The 15,703-nt window shown below is 51.5% G+C and overlaps 1 protein-coding gene across 1 annotated transcript; it reads left to right on the top strand.

The window, feature by feature from the left end:
- The first annotated feature begins 371 nt into the window (after nt 1-371).
- POLR2C (RNA polymerase II subunit C) lies at nt 372-15,703 on the top strand. The gene is made up of 9 exons (XM_077830938.1): nt 372-502; nt 4,862-4,911; nt 5,535-5,603; nt 7,083-7,135; nt 7,270-7,398; nt 8,589-8,640; nt 9,210-9,378; nt 13,640-13,714; nt 15,061-15,703. Exons 1-9 carry the CDS (start codon nt 417-419, stop codon nt 15,203-15,205), a joined length of 828 nt encoding a protein of 275 aa, XP_077687064.1. The 5' UTR covers nt 372-416; the 3' UTR covers nt 15,206-15,703.

Here is a 15,703-nt window from a genome sequence, read left to right as displayed (position 1 = left end):
GTGGGTTCCTGTGTGGTGTTACTCTAGGGCTCCTTCACTGCGCGCCCGGCTTGGCCAGCTCCAGCACCGGGGGCTGGGTCCCAGGATCCCAGGGGCGGGGGTGAGCAGCAGGGAGGGGGAGGTGTTTGTACAGCGCCTAGCACGGCGGGGAGGGGGGCCCAGATGCTGTGATCACAGGCGGGGGGGGGAGCGGGGGTTGGGTGCCTGGTGCAGCCTCCTGCTCCCCGTCGGGCACTGCGGGGGGGGGGGGGGTGGCGGAGCGGGGGGGCGGCGGCTCCGCACAGCCGCGGAGCGGGGCGTGTCTGCTGGCGCGGGTCCTCCCGGGGCGCAGGGCGGCGGGCGGCCGCCGGGGGGCAGGCGCGGGCCGGGGACGGGGACGGGGAGGGAGCGGAGCAGGCCGCGGCCCGGGGCCCGCCATGCCGTACGCCAACCAGCCCACGGTGCGCATCACCGAGCTCAGCGACGAGAACGTCAAGTTCATCATCGAGAACACGGACCTGGCGTGAGCGGGGGGGCTCGGCGGATGGCTGGGGGGGCTGCGGGGAGCGGGGGGCTGCGGGGAGCGGGGGGGCTCGGCGGATGGCTGGGGGGGCTGCGGGGAGCGGGGGGGCTCGGCAGATGGTTGGGGGGGCTGCGGGGAGCGGGGGGGCTCGGCGGATGGCTGGGGGGGCTGCGGGGAGCGGGGGGGCTCGGCGGATGGCTGGGGGGGCTGCGGGGAGCGGGGGGGCTCGGCGGATGGCTGGGGGGGCTGCGGGGAGCGGGGGGGCTCGGCGGATGGCTGGGGGGGCTACGGGGAGTGGGGGGTTGCGGGGAGCGGGGGGGCTCGGCAGATGGTTGGGGGGGCTGCGGGGAGCGGGGGGGCTCGGCGGATGGTTGGGGGGCTGCGGGGAGCGGGGGGCTACGGGGAGTGGGGCACTCAGGGAATGGTTGGGGGGCTGCAGGGAGTGGGGGGGCGGCTGCAGGGAATGGTTGGGGAGTTGCAGGGAGTGGGGGGCTCAGGGAATGATTGGGGGCTGCAGGGAGCAGGGGGGCTGCGGGGAGCAGGGAGGCTCAGGGAATGGTTGGGGGGGCTGCGGGGAGTGGGGGGGCGGCTGCAGGGAATGGTTGGGGAGTTGCAGGGAGCGGGGGGGCTATGGGGAGTGGGGCACTCAGGGAATGGTTGGGCGACTGCGGGGAGCAGGGGGGCTCGGAATGGTGGGGGGGCTGCAGGGAGTGGGGGGCTCGGAATGGTGGGGGGGCTGCAGGGAGTGGGGGGCTCAGGGAATGATTGGGGGCTGCAGGGAGCAAGGGGGGGCTGCGGGGAGCAGGGAGGCTCAGGGAATGGTTGGGGGGCTGCGGGGAGTGGGGGGGCGGATGCAGGGAATGGTTGGGGAGTTGCAGGGAGCGGGGGACTACGGGGAGTGGGACACTCAGGGAATGGTGGGGGGGTTGCAGGGAGCAGGGGGGCTTGGAATGGTGGGGGGGTTGTAGGGAGTGGGGGGCTCAGGGAATGATTGGGGGGTTGCAGGGAGCAGGGGGCTCAGGGAATGATTGGGGGGCTGCAGGGAGCAGGGGGGCTACGGGGAGGGGGGCTCAGGGAATGGTTGGGGGGCTGCGGGGAGCAGGGGGGCTCGGAATGATTGGGGGGCTGCAGGGAGTGGGGGGCGGCTGCAGGGAATGGTTGGGGAGTTGCAGGGAGCGGGGGGACTACGGGGAGTGGGGCACTCAGGGAATGGTTGGGGGGGCTGCGGGGAGCAGGGGAGCTTGGAATGGTGGGGGGGTTGCAGGGAGTGGGGGGCTCAGGGAATGGTTGGGGGCTGCGGGGAGCAGGGGGGCTCGAAATCATGGGGGGTTGTGGGGAGTAGGGGGCTCAGGGAATGATTGGGGGGCTGCAGGGAGTGGGGGCGGCTGCGGGAAATGGTTGGGGAGCTGCAGGGAGCTGGGAGGAGCTCTGCTGCACAGAGTTGCCAGGCTCTTGGGGGAGGGGGGGGCACACTCCTCCCTTGGGGAGGATCCTGCTCCCCTTGCCCCACAGCTGTGAGGGGCCTGGGCCACATCCCACACTTTGCCCCCCTCCATTCCTCCTGGGGCGAACAGGGCAAAGGGCTTCACTGCACCTTGAGGCTCCATCTCTTTTTCCTCTCCCCCCCCATTCCCCTCACCGAGCTTTTCTTTGCCCACCTTCAAGCCTTGGGATTCTGTCCTCCCCTGGCTCTAAGATGCCTGAGGGGTGCCCCACTGAGTGGGAAAAGGAGACCCCTAGTGCATGGTGCCCTCTTCCCCTCAGTGCGTTGCGGGGTGGTAGGATGGTGCCGGGGCACAGACGGGGCTGCTGGGGTCCTGGGGGCAGGTGATCAGGCTGAAGGACTGGTGGAGGCTGGGGGGGAACGCAACAAGGAGAAATGCCACCCACACTGGGATGATCCAGGCATCACAATTCCCACTCTCCAACTCCATAGATTGGCCCCGCTACTTTGGTCTTGACCTTTATGTCCCTTGGCTGGGGGAAGACAAATTTCTCCCCGTAAACAAACCCTGTCCCCCCCAGCTATCTGTGTCCTGGCTCTAAAGGTTCGTTCACAAGTATGTTTCGTCTTTACATTGTTGTGTTTAGCATGATCCTTGGCTAAGTATATTCAGGGCTCTGTGCACTCCTCATTTTTGCCACAGAATTGTACTCCAGAGTCTGTTTTCCTTTTAAAAAATAACATTTCTAGTTTTGTTTGTGAAAAATCCCTTAAAAACATGAACAAAATGTGACCCAAGCCCTTACTGTGTGCGTGAATCTGCAAACAGCCTGAAATCATACCCCTGAGAGGTGGGAACTGCCCTATTTATTTCAGTGGAGCTGGTAATCCACAGTTCAGAATTTAAGTGTCAGCATTGTCTACCATTTGCTGCTGATTGTTTTAGCAGAAACAGATAATGTGCTTATCCTGCAAACCCAGACAACCTCCCAGGATCCCAAAAGGGCCAACTATCCTTACCTGGCTGCCAAAACCTCTAGCCTCTCTCCCCTCCAGATAAAGAAAAGTCTGTGGTAGGGTGAAAACATAGGGAAAAGGTAAAATAAATGGCCTCCACACATAAATAGGAGCTAGGATGCAGATTATATTTTCATATTGAATTTATTACTCTCCATTTTCAATTTAAAATTAAACTAATCTTCAGCCTGCCACACTAGAGTCCCACGCAATCCAGGGACCTTGCTGCAGAATCAGGGGCCAATGTTCTGCCGAGCACAAGGGGCCGTGACTGTATTACTGTGGACACTTTAGTTTATGGCATTGTGACCTCTGTAAGAATTTCACAGATAATCATTGGCAAGTCTTGCTTTTCCACTAGGGCCTCTCTCCTCAGCAGGAATTGCCAGTCATTAACCTGGGGGTGGCTTGTTATGGGGAGACTGTAGAGAGTATGATTGACCCTCTTATCATGAGTGGTCAGATCAGGGATGAAGGCTCAGGGCTCTGTTTATAGACTGCCCGCTATTAACGAAGGGCAGTAGCATTAGGAGCAGGGTGCTGAAAGCTGCAGAGAGCCCCATTGGGTTTACTCTATCAATAAAGCTTTGCTGGGAGTGCAAACAAATAGAGCTGTGGTTAAATGAGGAATGAAGAGGATCCAGGAAGCAGGTATTGGCAGGCTGCACTTTGGCCATGTCTGTTTGGAGCAAACCTTGTACCTTAAGACACTCGGGCCTGGTCTATGCGTAAAAGTTAAGTCAGTATAGCCCACGCCCCTTACCGGTGTAGCTATGCCAACCTAACTCTTAGTGTAGATGCAGGTAGGCCATCAAATACATCAACGTGACTACCATCGTTCAGAGAAGTGGCGGAGCTGTGTAGACCACAGTGTTCCCTCCACAGTGTAGACCAGGGGCGGGCAAACTTTTTGGCCTGAGGGCCGCATCGGGTTTTTGAAATTGTATGGAGGGCCGGTTAGGGGAGGGGGTCGTGCCCCTGCCCCCTTGGCCCCCCGGGACTCCTGCCCCATCCACACACCCCTGTCCCCTGACTGCCCCCGGACCCCCGCCGCCACATCCAACCCCTCTTCTCATTCCTGACTCCCCCGCCCCAGGACCCCTGCCCCATCCAACCACCCCTTCTCCCTGACCACCCGGGAACCCCTGCCCCTGACTGTCCCCTGCCACCCCACCCAACCCCTCCTCTCCTTCCTGAATGCACCCCCCCGGGACCCCTGCCTCATCCAACCACCCCTTCTCCCTGTCCCCTGACTGCCCCCCACTGCACCATCCAACCCCCCTCCTTCCTGACTGCCCCCCCAGGACCCCTACCCCCATTCAACCCCCCTGTTCCCCGCCCTCTGACTGCCCGACCCCTATCCACACCCCCGAACTCCCCTGCCCTCTATCCAACCCCCCTCTCCCTGCCCCCTTACCGCACTGCCTGGAGCACCAGTGGCCGGCGGCACTACAGCCATGCCACCCGGGTGGAGCCGGGCCATGCGGCCGCCACCCTGCTGCACAGAGCACCGGGTCAGGCCAGGCGCTCTGCAGCCGCGCCGCCCCGAGCATGGTGCCGGCGGCGAGGTGAGGCTGTGGGGGAGGGGCTGGGGACTAGCCTCCCGGGCCAGGAGCTCAGGGGCCGGGCAGGAGGGTCCCGCGGGCCGTAGTTTGCCCACCTCTGGTGTAGACAGTACAGCCTCCCTCGGATACTATGATGGTGGATGTGGTATCGGACTAGAGAGAGAGAGACGCCCTGAATGTCCCTGTCCTCATACTGAGCTCTGCTTTGTGTAGAGTTCATGTTAGCTGAGGTCAGGGTAACTCCTCATGTCTGTCTCTCTCTCACATGGGATAAAATGCATTTTGAAGTTCATTACTTGTGTTTCTCAGTGCTGGTTTTCTCCTCTGTTACAGGGTAGCGAATTCCATCCGAAGAGTGTTTATAGCTGAAGTTCCCATAATAGGTATTTTCTCCACCTTTAGTCTTGTCTTGTCTGTTCATGAAGAAGATCCCGTAGGGGTACATCTGCACAGCAGTTAAGAGGGGGGATTCCCAGCTTGGGTGCACAGGCCTGTGCTAGGTCTGCTTGAGTGATCACACTGAAGATAGCAGCGGGGACACAGTGGCACAGGCCGTGGCTTGGGCTAGCCAGCTGCGTGCAGTCCCGTGCACCCTCTTGGGCAGCTAGCCTGGGTGGTCACCTGGACTGCCGTGACCACACTGTGATTTTTAGCCCAGTAGCTCAAGCACGGCTAGAACGTGTACTACCTGAGCTGGGAATCACCCACCAAACTGCCATGTAGGCATCTGCTGCCATTGTCACTGGTCCTTCGATTCCCAGCCGTCCTCTCACCTGTGCCAGACTTCCCTCTGCCCCTCGTCTTTGGGGAAAGGTATGCAAATGGTGTTAAGGTTCCTGAGCCTTTAACATTTAGTTAGTCATTAGGTTTTGCGCATGGGAGCTAAGACCATCTAAACTTTTCAGCCTCTGTGAAACCATGTATCATCCTGGGGGTACATGCCCCAGGAACTCAGTGTCTTTCCGCCTCCAAGAGATTTCATTACTTGTTTCTGTTCTGTTTACAGCCATAGACTGGGTCCAGATAGATGCTAACTCCTCTGTGCTCCATGACGAGTTCATTGCACACAGATTGGGTGAGTAACCAACATCTTAAAGAAAGGAGGAAAATTATTCTGGACCTAAGTATGTCTAGAATGTATTGTAGGGAACAATCCTAGAATCATAGGGCTGAAAGGGACCTCATGAGGTCATTTAGTCCAGCCCCTTGTGCAGAGGCAGGGCCAAGTAAACCTAGACCATCCCTGACAAGTGTTTGTGAGCCTGTTCTTAAAAACTTCCTTTGGTAACCTATTCCAGTCCTTAGACTTTCTAACTAGAAGGATAGTTAATATTTAATCTAAATCTCCCTTGCTGCAAACTGAGCTGATTACCTCTTATCCTACCCTCTGTAGTTATGGAGAACAGTAGATTGCCATCTTCTTAATAACAGTCCTTGACATATTGGAAGACTTATGTCCCCCACCCCCTTAGTCTTCTCTTGACTGATCATGCCCAGTTCTTTCAACCTCTCCTCACAGGTCAGGTTTTCTAAATCTGTTTTTTCATTGTTGTTGCTCTTGTCTGGACCCACTCCAATTTGTCCACAACGTTCTTGAAGTGTAGAGCCCCAAACTGGACACAGTGCTGAGCAGAGCGGAGCCGTTACCTCCCGTGTCTCACATTCAATTCTCTGTGAATACATCCCCGTATGACATTTGCCTTTTTTGCAGCAGCACCACATTGTTGACTCATTCATGATCTACTGACAGGTTTCAGAGTAGCAGCCGGGTTAGTCTGTATCCGCAAAAAGAAGAGGAGGTCTTGTGGCACCTTAGAGACTAACAAATTTATTTGAGCATAAGCTGAAGTGAGCTGTAGCTCACGAAAGCTTATGCTCAAATAAATTTGTTAGTCTCTAAGGTGCCACAAGTCCTCCTGTTCATGATCTACTATAACCCCCAGATCCTTTTGTGCAGTACTGCTGCCTAGCCAGTTAGCCTCCATTTTGTGTTTGTACATTTGATTTTTTCCTTCTGCGTGCAGAGCACTGCACTGATCTGTGTTGAATTTCTCATGGTGATTTCAGTGCAGATCTCCAATTTATGAAGATCATTCTGAATTCTAATCCTGTCTCCCAAAGTACTTGCAACAAGCAGATTTTATAAGTATGCTCTCTGCTCCATTAAAGACATGAATGAAAATATTGACTAGTACTGGACCCAGGACAAACACCCAGGGGGCCCCTCCATCCCCTTGATAGGTCCTCCCAGTTTGACATTGAACCACTGATAACTATTCTGAGTACAGTCTTTCAACCAGTCATGCACCCACCTTACAGCAATTTTATCTACACCGTATTTTACACTCTTACACTGGCCCACAAGATGTGTGGAAACTGACCCTATTGGTCTTTTCTGTCTCTAACTGCTGATGGGACCTTCTGTGATGGTGAGATGCCAGGAGCTTTGTCCCTCTCTGATGGTCCCACCTGGAGGGATGTTAGGTCCCTTGGTATCACTTAGACGTATTTCATGGTGTTTTCTGCACTCTCCCTAACTATCATCTCTCCTCAGGTCTGATCCCACTCACCAGCGATGACATTGTGGATAAGCTGCAGTACTCCAGGGTGAGTTCAGAGATATGCCAATCTCTCGTTGAGAGGGCTGTGGGGGGAGAATGGCCTGATCTGACATGGGATGCTATACATTCTCATTGGCAGAGAATAGTGGTCCTGACCTGTTTCTTACCCCCTCTCCCTAGGATTGTACATGTGATGAGTTCTGTCCAGAGTGTTCTGTGGAGTTTACCCTTGATGTCCGGTGCAATGAAGACCAGACTCGTCACGTGACATCCCGTGATCTCATCTCCAACAACCCCCGGGTCATACCGGTCAGTATAAGATCAAGTCAGTCAGTAAGGTCTCTTCCCTACCCTTTCTCTAAGCAGAAACAGCAAGGCTCCTGTTTGATAGCTATGACGTCCTTACATTTTAGGCATCCTAGCTAGGCATTCTGTCTGTCTTCCCCTCCACAGTCCAAGTATGCACTCTTAGATCATCCATCGCCAAGTTCTTCCTAGACAGCCTCAGTGTTACATCACCTAGACTTGTGTTCTAAATCATGATGGCTGGGGGGCTCTTTGGAAGAGCTCTCAGAACCTTCAAAGGCCTGGCAGAAATTCTGCTGCCTGCAAGTTTGCTTGTTGGCCCTCAGCAGTGCTAGGTGGCAGTGGTATCTCAAATGAGGCATCGGAACCATGTGGCTCTTGACAGGCCTCGGAGAAGGATGTTAAGAGAGCCCCAGGAGAATGGATTCAAAGGGATTCAAAGGGCAAATCTTTAAAATACCGCTAAATCAGGGATACCTAGCCACAGGTGAGTAGTCTGAAGGCTGCCCCTCGTTTTCGCAAAGTGGAGTAGATCGCAGATGGTTTTCTTTTTAAAAAATACTGTGCCGAACATTCCTTGGAGTAGCCAGACCACTTTGATTATGGTGGGGCCCTGCGTGCTGGGTCTGTTACCTGCAGGCCAAGCCTCCATATTAAAGATAGAGCCGCTCTGTGCAGCGGCATGGAACCACAGGGGTCACATTCGCCCCACAGACTGCACCACTCGGTCACCCTATAATATGGGAACGCTGGTTGGAAAGATGTATAGGCTGGCTCTTCCTCCCTATACAATCACCAGCCCAGGTGTGTGGGGCTGGAAGGGACCAAGAGAAGTCAGCTAATCAACCCCCCTGTGCTGAGGCAGGACCAAGTAAACCTAGACCAACCCTGACAGGTTTTTGTCCAACCTGTTCTAAATATCCTCCAACGATGGGAGCTTCACAACCTCCTTTGGAAGCCAATTCAAGAGTTTCAACTATCCCTATAGTTAGAAAGTTTTTCCTGAGATCTAGGTTAGATATTCCTTGCTACAGATTAAGCCCATTATTTCTTGTCCTGCCTTCAATAATTCGCTACGGGCTAAGTCTGTTTGCAATGACGGTCCTCTTAGTTTAGTGGGTGAGTCAGGGTTCAAAGTCGGGAGAAAGGGGTTGGTCCCCCCAGTGACCTCATCTGTGGCTCGTTCTGTGCAGGTGACTTCCCGGAGCAGAGACAATGACCCCAATGACTACGTGGAGCAGGATGGTAAGTGAGTCACTGTATAAAAGAGCTGCAGAGAGAAACAGATTTTCCTCTTGGGCTCTTTGCCCCACACCCCAAATTACTAGTCAGTTAACCCTGGGGCACTTGCAGATGTGATGCTGACAGCCAAAGCTGGCACTGTGGAAATGCCAGTGTGCACAGGGTTAACTTTTTGCTCCAGTAAACAGATGTGACCCCTGCATTTACTGCTACTTCGGAGTTAGAGTGTTTGGGAGGTAAAGGAGATCATCTCTCTTTCTGTTATAACTGGATGTTACAGCAAAGATGCAAAACCAGCTTTTCCTCATCTGCTGTGGTCTAAGGGCCAAATCATGCCCTCATCCACATGTACAGCTCCCATTTTTCCATCAGTGGGAGCTGCATGGCTGATATCAGGGAATGAATAAGCCCTTCTAAGACTGTAAATGAGCTCTGCTTTCTAAGGAGATTTCCCTATGCACGAATAGTTCCCCACTCACTCATCACTCAAATGCAAGTATGCTACCATGCGAGGATTTCTCCTTTGCAGCCACTCTCCCACCCCGATTTGACTCAGTGTTTGTGCTTCTCAGACATCCTCATTGTCAAGTTACGGAAAGGCCAAGAGCTGAGATTGCGAGCCTATGCCAAGAAGGGGTTTGGCAAGGAGCATGCCAAGTGGAACCCTACAGCAGGAGTAGCCTTTGAGTATGATCCAGACAATGCGTTGAGGCACACAGTCTACCCCAAGCCGGAGGAATGGTATGTTCTGGGTTGCAAATAGCATTGGTTGAGTGGCACGTGTGATCACAACCAAGAGAAAATATTCTGTATTCAGTACAAGAGACTACATTAATGCAACACTAGCTGAGAAATTAAAACCACAAGTTATGAGATTACTTAAAGTTAGGGTTCCCATAGCATCTGTATTGTTCCTCCAGTAAAGGTGGTCATCTGGGTGGTTAATGCTACTTTCAGCTTGAGATATTCCTGTAGTATTAGGCATGGGTGATCCTTACTTTGACAGCCTTAGTGTCTCCCATTCTAAATATTCTTAGTCAAACGTGTTCACTACAAACTCAATTTAATTTCCTTTCACATCATTTCCAATAGCTGGTCAAGTTCTAACCCCAGAAGTAATTTGTTAAGCAACTGAAAATAGGGGGTTTGGAATGAAAATGCCACCTCGCCCTTAGGCAGAGCGACTCATGTGTGTGTGCATTTGAGTGTATTTGACTATAACAGTGGTTCCCAGTTATTTTCTTGGAGCTTCCCATGGTGTGAATTGGGCAATCCATCCCCCCTTCCCTCCCCCCCCGCCCCCCCACCTCTCTCCTGGTTCTAACGCCATGTGCTGACACAGTTGCTGCTGTCTCTCCATTTTTCTGTTGCTTTTATCTTAGTATTCCGCGCCCCCCCCACATATTCTTTGCTGACATTTTCCCCTGCTCCCCTTCCTGACGCCCTCCTACACACCCCCACACCAGAAGGCTACCTGCTCCTGCAGGTGAGGAGTGACCATTGGGGCCATCCAAGGCTCAGCTGAGTGCCAGGGGAGCAGAGAAGAGGCACTTGAGCTGGCAGGCTGCTGCCGGCAGCCCTGTACTTGTAAGCTGCCCCCACGGATGCGCAGGGAAGATTGGGTGGCTTTTAATGAGACGTCTGTTAGTTCACTTGCAAACATGGTAGCTTGTTTGCAGCCTGAGTGTCGGAGGCAGGAGGTGGAACTGGGTCCTTTCCCCATCCTCTTTGATTCTCTCCTGTGCCAAGCCCTGAACTAGCCTGGCATGCCCTTCTCCAACAGCGGGCCTGTCCCTCGGTTGGGAAACACGCATACGTCTTTAGCTAAGATCAAGTATAGCAGTGGTTCTCAACCAGGGGTACGTGTACTCCTGGGGATATGCAGAGATCTTACAGGGGATACGTCAGCTCATCTAGAGATTTGCCTAGTTTTACAACAGGCTACATAAAAAGCACTAGCGAAGTCAGTACCAACTAAAATTTCATACAGACAGTGAATTGTCTATACTGCACATTGAAATGTAAGTACAGTATTTATATTCCAATTGATTTTATAATAGTAAAAATAAAAGTAAGTAATTTTTCAGTAGTCACGTGCTATGACACTTGTATTTTTATGTCTGATTTTGTGAGCAAGTAGATTCATAGATATTTAGGTCAGAAGGGACCATTATGATCATCTAGTCTGACCTCCTGCACAACGCAGGCCACAGAATTTCACCCACCACTCCTGCAAAAAACCTCACACCTATATCTGTGCTATTAAAGTCCTCAAATCGTAGTTTAAAGACTTCAAGGAGCAGAGAATCCTCCAGCAAGTGACCCGTGCCCATGCTACAGAGGAAGGCGAAAAACCTCCAGGGCCTCTTCCAGTCTGCCCTGGAGGAAAATTCCTTCCCGACCCCAAATATGGCAATCAGCTAAACCCTGAGCATATGGGCAAGATTCATCAGCCAGATACTACAGAAAATTCTTTCCTGGGTAACTCGGATCCCACCCCATCTAATATCCCATCACAGGCCATTGGGCCTATTTACCATGAATATTTAATTACCAAAACCATGTTATCCCATCATACCATCTCCTCCATAAACTTATCGAGTTTAATCTTAAAGCCAGATAAATCTTTTGCCCCCACTGCTTCCCTTGGAAAACTATTCCAAAACTTCACTCCTCTGATGGTTAGAAACCTTCGTCTAATTTCTAGTCTAAATTTCCTGGTGGCCAGTTTATATCCATTTGTTCTTGTGTCCACATTGGTACTGAGCTTAAATAATGCCTCTCCCTCTCCGGTATTTATCCCTCTGATATATTTATAGAGAGGAATCATATCTCCCCTCAACCTTCTTTTAGTTAAGCTAAACAAGCCAAGCTCCTTGAGTCTCCTTTCATAAGACAAGTTTTCCATTCCTCGGATCATCCTAGTAGCCCTTCTCTGTACCTATTCCAGTTTGAATTCATCCTTCTTAAACATGGAAAACCAGAACTGCACTCAGTATTCCAGGTGAGGTCTAACCAATGACTTGTATAACGGTACTAAAACCTCCTTATCCCTACTGGAAATACCTCTCCTGATGCATCCCAAGACTGCATTAGCTTTTTTCACGGCCATATCACATTGGTGGCTCATAGTCATCCTATGATCAACCAATACTCCAAGGTCCTTTTCCTCCTCCGTTATTTCTAATTGATGCGTCCCTAGTTTATAACTAAAATTCTTGTTATTAATTCCTAAATGCATGACCTTACACTTCTCACTATTAAACTTCATCCTATTACTATTACTCCAGTTTACAAGGTCATCCAGATCCTCCTGTAGGGTATCCCAGTCCTTCTCTAAATTGGCAATGCCTCCCAGCTTTGTATGATCCGCAGACTTTATTAGCACACTCCCACTTTTTGTGCCAAGGTCAGTAATAAAAAGATTAAATAAGACTGGTCCCAAAACAGATCCTTGAGGAACTCCACTGGTAACCTCCCTCCAGCCTGAGAGTTCACCTTTCAGTAGGACCCGTTGTAGTCTCCCCGTTAACCAATTCCTTATCCACCTTTCAATTTTCCTATTGATCCCCATCTTATCCAATTTAACTAATAATTCCCCATGTGGCACGGTATCAAATGCCTTACTAAAATCTAGGTAAATTAGATCTACTGCGTTTCCTTTGTCTAAAACATCTGTTACTTTCTCAAAGGAGGAGGTCAGGTTGGTTTGGCACGATCTACCTTTTGTAAAACCATGTTGTATTTTGTCCCATTTACCATTGACTTCAATGTCATTAACTACCTTCTCCTTCAAAATTTTTTTCCAAGACCTTGCATACTACAGATGTCAAACTAACAGGCCTATAATTACCCGGATCACTTTTTTTCCCTTTCTTAAAAATAGGAACTATGTTAGAATTCTCCAATCATACGGTACAACCCCTAAGTTTACAGATTCATTAAAAATTCTTGCTAATGGGCTTGCAATTTCATGTGCCAATTCCTTTAATATTCTTGGATGAAGATTATCTGGGCCCCCCGATTTAGTCCCATTAAGCTGTTTGAGTTTCGCTTCTACCTCAAATATGGTAATGTCTACCTCCATATCCTCATTCCCATTTGTCATGCTACCATTATCCCTAAGATCCTCTTTAGTCTTATTAAAGACTGAGGCAAAGTATTTGTTTAGATATTGGGCCATGCCTAGATTATCCTTGACCTCCACTCCATCCTCAGTGTTTAGCGGTCCCACTTCTTCTTTCTTTGTTCTTATTTATATGGCTATAGAACCTTTTACTATTGGTTTTAATTCCCTTTGCAAGGTCCAACTCTACTTGACTTTTAGCCTGTCTCACTTTATCCCTACATGTTCTGACCTCAGTAAGGTAGCTTTCCTTGCTGATCCCTCCCGTCCTCCACTCCCTGTATGCTTTCTGCTTTTTCTTTATCACCTCTCTGAGATGCTTGCTCATCCTGCTTGGTCTACAACTCCTGCCTATGAATTTTTTCCCCTTTCTTGGGATGCAGGCTTCTGATAGCTTCTGCAGCTTTGATTTAAAATAATCCCAGGCCTCCTCTACCTTTAGATCTATAAATTCTTCAGTCCAATATACTTCCCTAACTAATTTCCTTAATTTTTGAAAGTCAGCCCTTTTGAAATCAAAAATCCTAGTTGCAGATTTATTTTTGTTAATCCTTCCGTTCAGTTTGAACTGAATTAGCTCATGATCACTTGAGTAGTTTTGAAGTGAGGTGAAACTTGGGGATACGCAAGACACATCAGACTTCTGAAAGGGGTACAGTCGTGCTGGCTAATGTCTGTTGGCAGACTGTATCGTGCTTTGGCCATTGGACTCTTCCATCTCTGTAATCTTAAATACACGAATGCTATCCTCCTGCCCCAGTTCATTCATATGCTGAATGTTGGCCACTCGTGGGACCAAACTGCTGCCCAGGGTGAGAAGGAGCCAGTGGGGAGGTGGGTTCCAGCACTAACCTTAATTGCTGTGTTTGATCCTAGGCCAAAGAGCGAATACTCCGAAATTGACGAGGATGAGGCCCAGGCTCCCTATGATCCCAATGGAAAGCCAGAGCGGTAAGGAGCAGTGCATGGGGAAGGAGGGCATTTCCCAACGCCACCTGGAAGCGCCTCAGCCCATTGTCTGGGCCTTTAGTGGTGGGGTTCAGTGACTTTGCAGAACGATTTGCCAGCCTCAGGAGCTGGTGTTTCCTGGGGCCCACTGGTGGCGCAGTGAAATGGGAACCAGGACTGGCTGGCTGCTCCCTCCAAGAGAACTTGCCCTATCAGAGAATGGGAATCCATTCAGTGGGGCAGTGCAGGACTCAGGGTGCCTCTCCTCTCAGATAAGAGTGCTTCTTCCACGCTGCAGCTGGTTGGGACCACCAAGCTTTGGGGCTCATGACAAATCACTGCATGGTCTCCAAGAGGGGGCAAACCAGCAGAGGTTTGTTGAGGGCTCTCATCTCCTAGGGGAGGAGGAGTATCACTGCAGTAATCCCCTTCAGACCACAAGCCTGTCCCAGGTAGAACAACAAACACAGTAGCTCCAGGTAACAAAGTAAACACACTAGTCCTGCCCCAGGCCTACCTTCCCACAGAGAGGCTCCAGTGTGTGGTTGTATCCTGGTCCTCAGCTGGGCTGTCTTTCAGGAGCTAGCGCTAGAGATCTGCCTCTTTCCTAACCTCCTCTGAGCTGAGCTGACTCTCCTTTTAACTGCCCCCTCCATGTCTGACTGCTCCTGCAGAGAGGGCAGGGCAGGGCAGATTAAGCCTACAGAAGCTCATTAACCCTTCCCCAGACAGGGCGGGGTGCACGAAGCCTCATTTACACTGTGCTGGGTTATACACATCTAATGGCTGACCCTGATGTCATCAAAGGCTTGCTGGGGAGTTGTGTGAGTGGTACAGAGATGTCTCATTCATGACATTTGTTCCTCTTGCTCTGGCTTCTCTGCACTGGCACGTGCGTACCATGCTGCATCTTTGTCTACGATGAATATGTTTGAAGCTGGGCAGGTGAGCTGAGATTCTGGGACATACTGGTATCCCCATTCCAGTGCTGAAATGACTGTTAACAATTTGTATTGCAGTAGTGGCCAAAGCGGCCACCCAGTCAGATCCAAGCCCGTTGTGCTCGGCGCTGCGTGGTGGGTTGCATGGCAATTGTGAGCAGAGACAGAAATTCCTCGAGAAAGCTTTCTGAGCAATATGCAGTAGCCTGTAAACTTACAAACCGTCATTTTGGATCTACGGCTGCTGGTGGAAAGATGGGTGGAAAGGAGGGGCTAACGAGGTTCCCAGGAGCTGGGAATGAGATCTCCTTGCAGTGAAATACAATAGGGTGGAAACACATTGCAGAGAGAAATCTCCAGTTCTTTGCATTCCTGTATAAGAATTTTAATTTCCTCCAATACCCTCAGGTTTTATTACAACGTGGAGTCCTGCGGCTCCCTGCGGCCGGAGACCATCGTTCTATCGGCACTGTCCGGTCTGAAGAAGAAACTGAGCGACCTCCAGACCCAGCTAAGTCACGAGATCCAGAGTGATGTCCTGACTATAAACTGAGCCCTGCCCCTTCCTGCAGAATCTCCCGTTGTGACCAAGTCTCACTGATGTGCCACACTGTTCATGGAGCCACCTGCTTTTTACCTGGGGTGCGGCTAATCGGAGCCAAGTGAACATAGAGCCCTGCTTCCTGTGTGCTGAACCTTCAGTCTCAGCGCCTTCAGGCCTTTCTGCCACTGAACTGGTGGGGATGTGATGTGTATTGAGACGGCTTCCAATCAGTCACCCTTCAGAGCATGGAAGCTGTTCTGGGGGAGCAGGGGTGAGATTTCCAGAATAGTGCGGGGATGCTCCCAGCTGTCGCCAGTGAGACCCAGGTGTGGTATATTATTATTGTTGTGTGGGAATGTGAATCTGTGTAAACGACCCTAGCTCTTGCCTGTTGACACTGGACTCTGGCCATCGGTCGGCTGGGCTTTGGAAGCATGTATCTCAGCTCAGTTGCACAACCATATCCTGTTTGTTACCATGCTGAATAAAGCCTTTTTCCTATGTTCA

Source organism: Eretmochelys imbricata, chromosome 12 (genome assembly GCF_965152235.1).
Source record: "Eretmochelys imbricata isolate rEreImb1 chromosome 12, rEreImb1.hap1, whole genome shotgun sequence".
Lineage (NCBI taxonomy): Eukaryota > Metazoa > Chordata > Testudines > Cheloniidae > Eretmochelys > Eretmochelys imbricata.
Note: the sequence above shows the minus strand (reverse complement) of the source record. Positions and strands in the feature narration are given on the sequence as shown.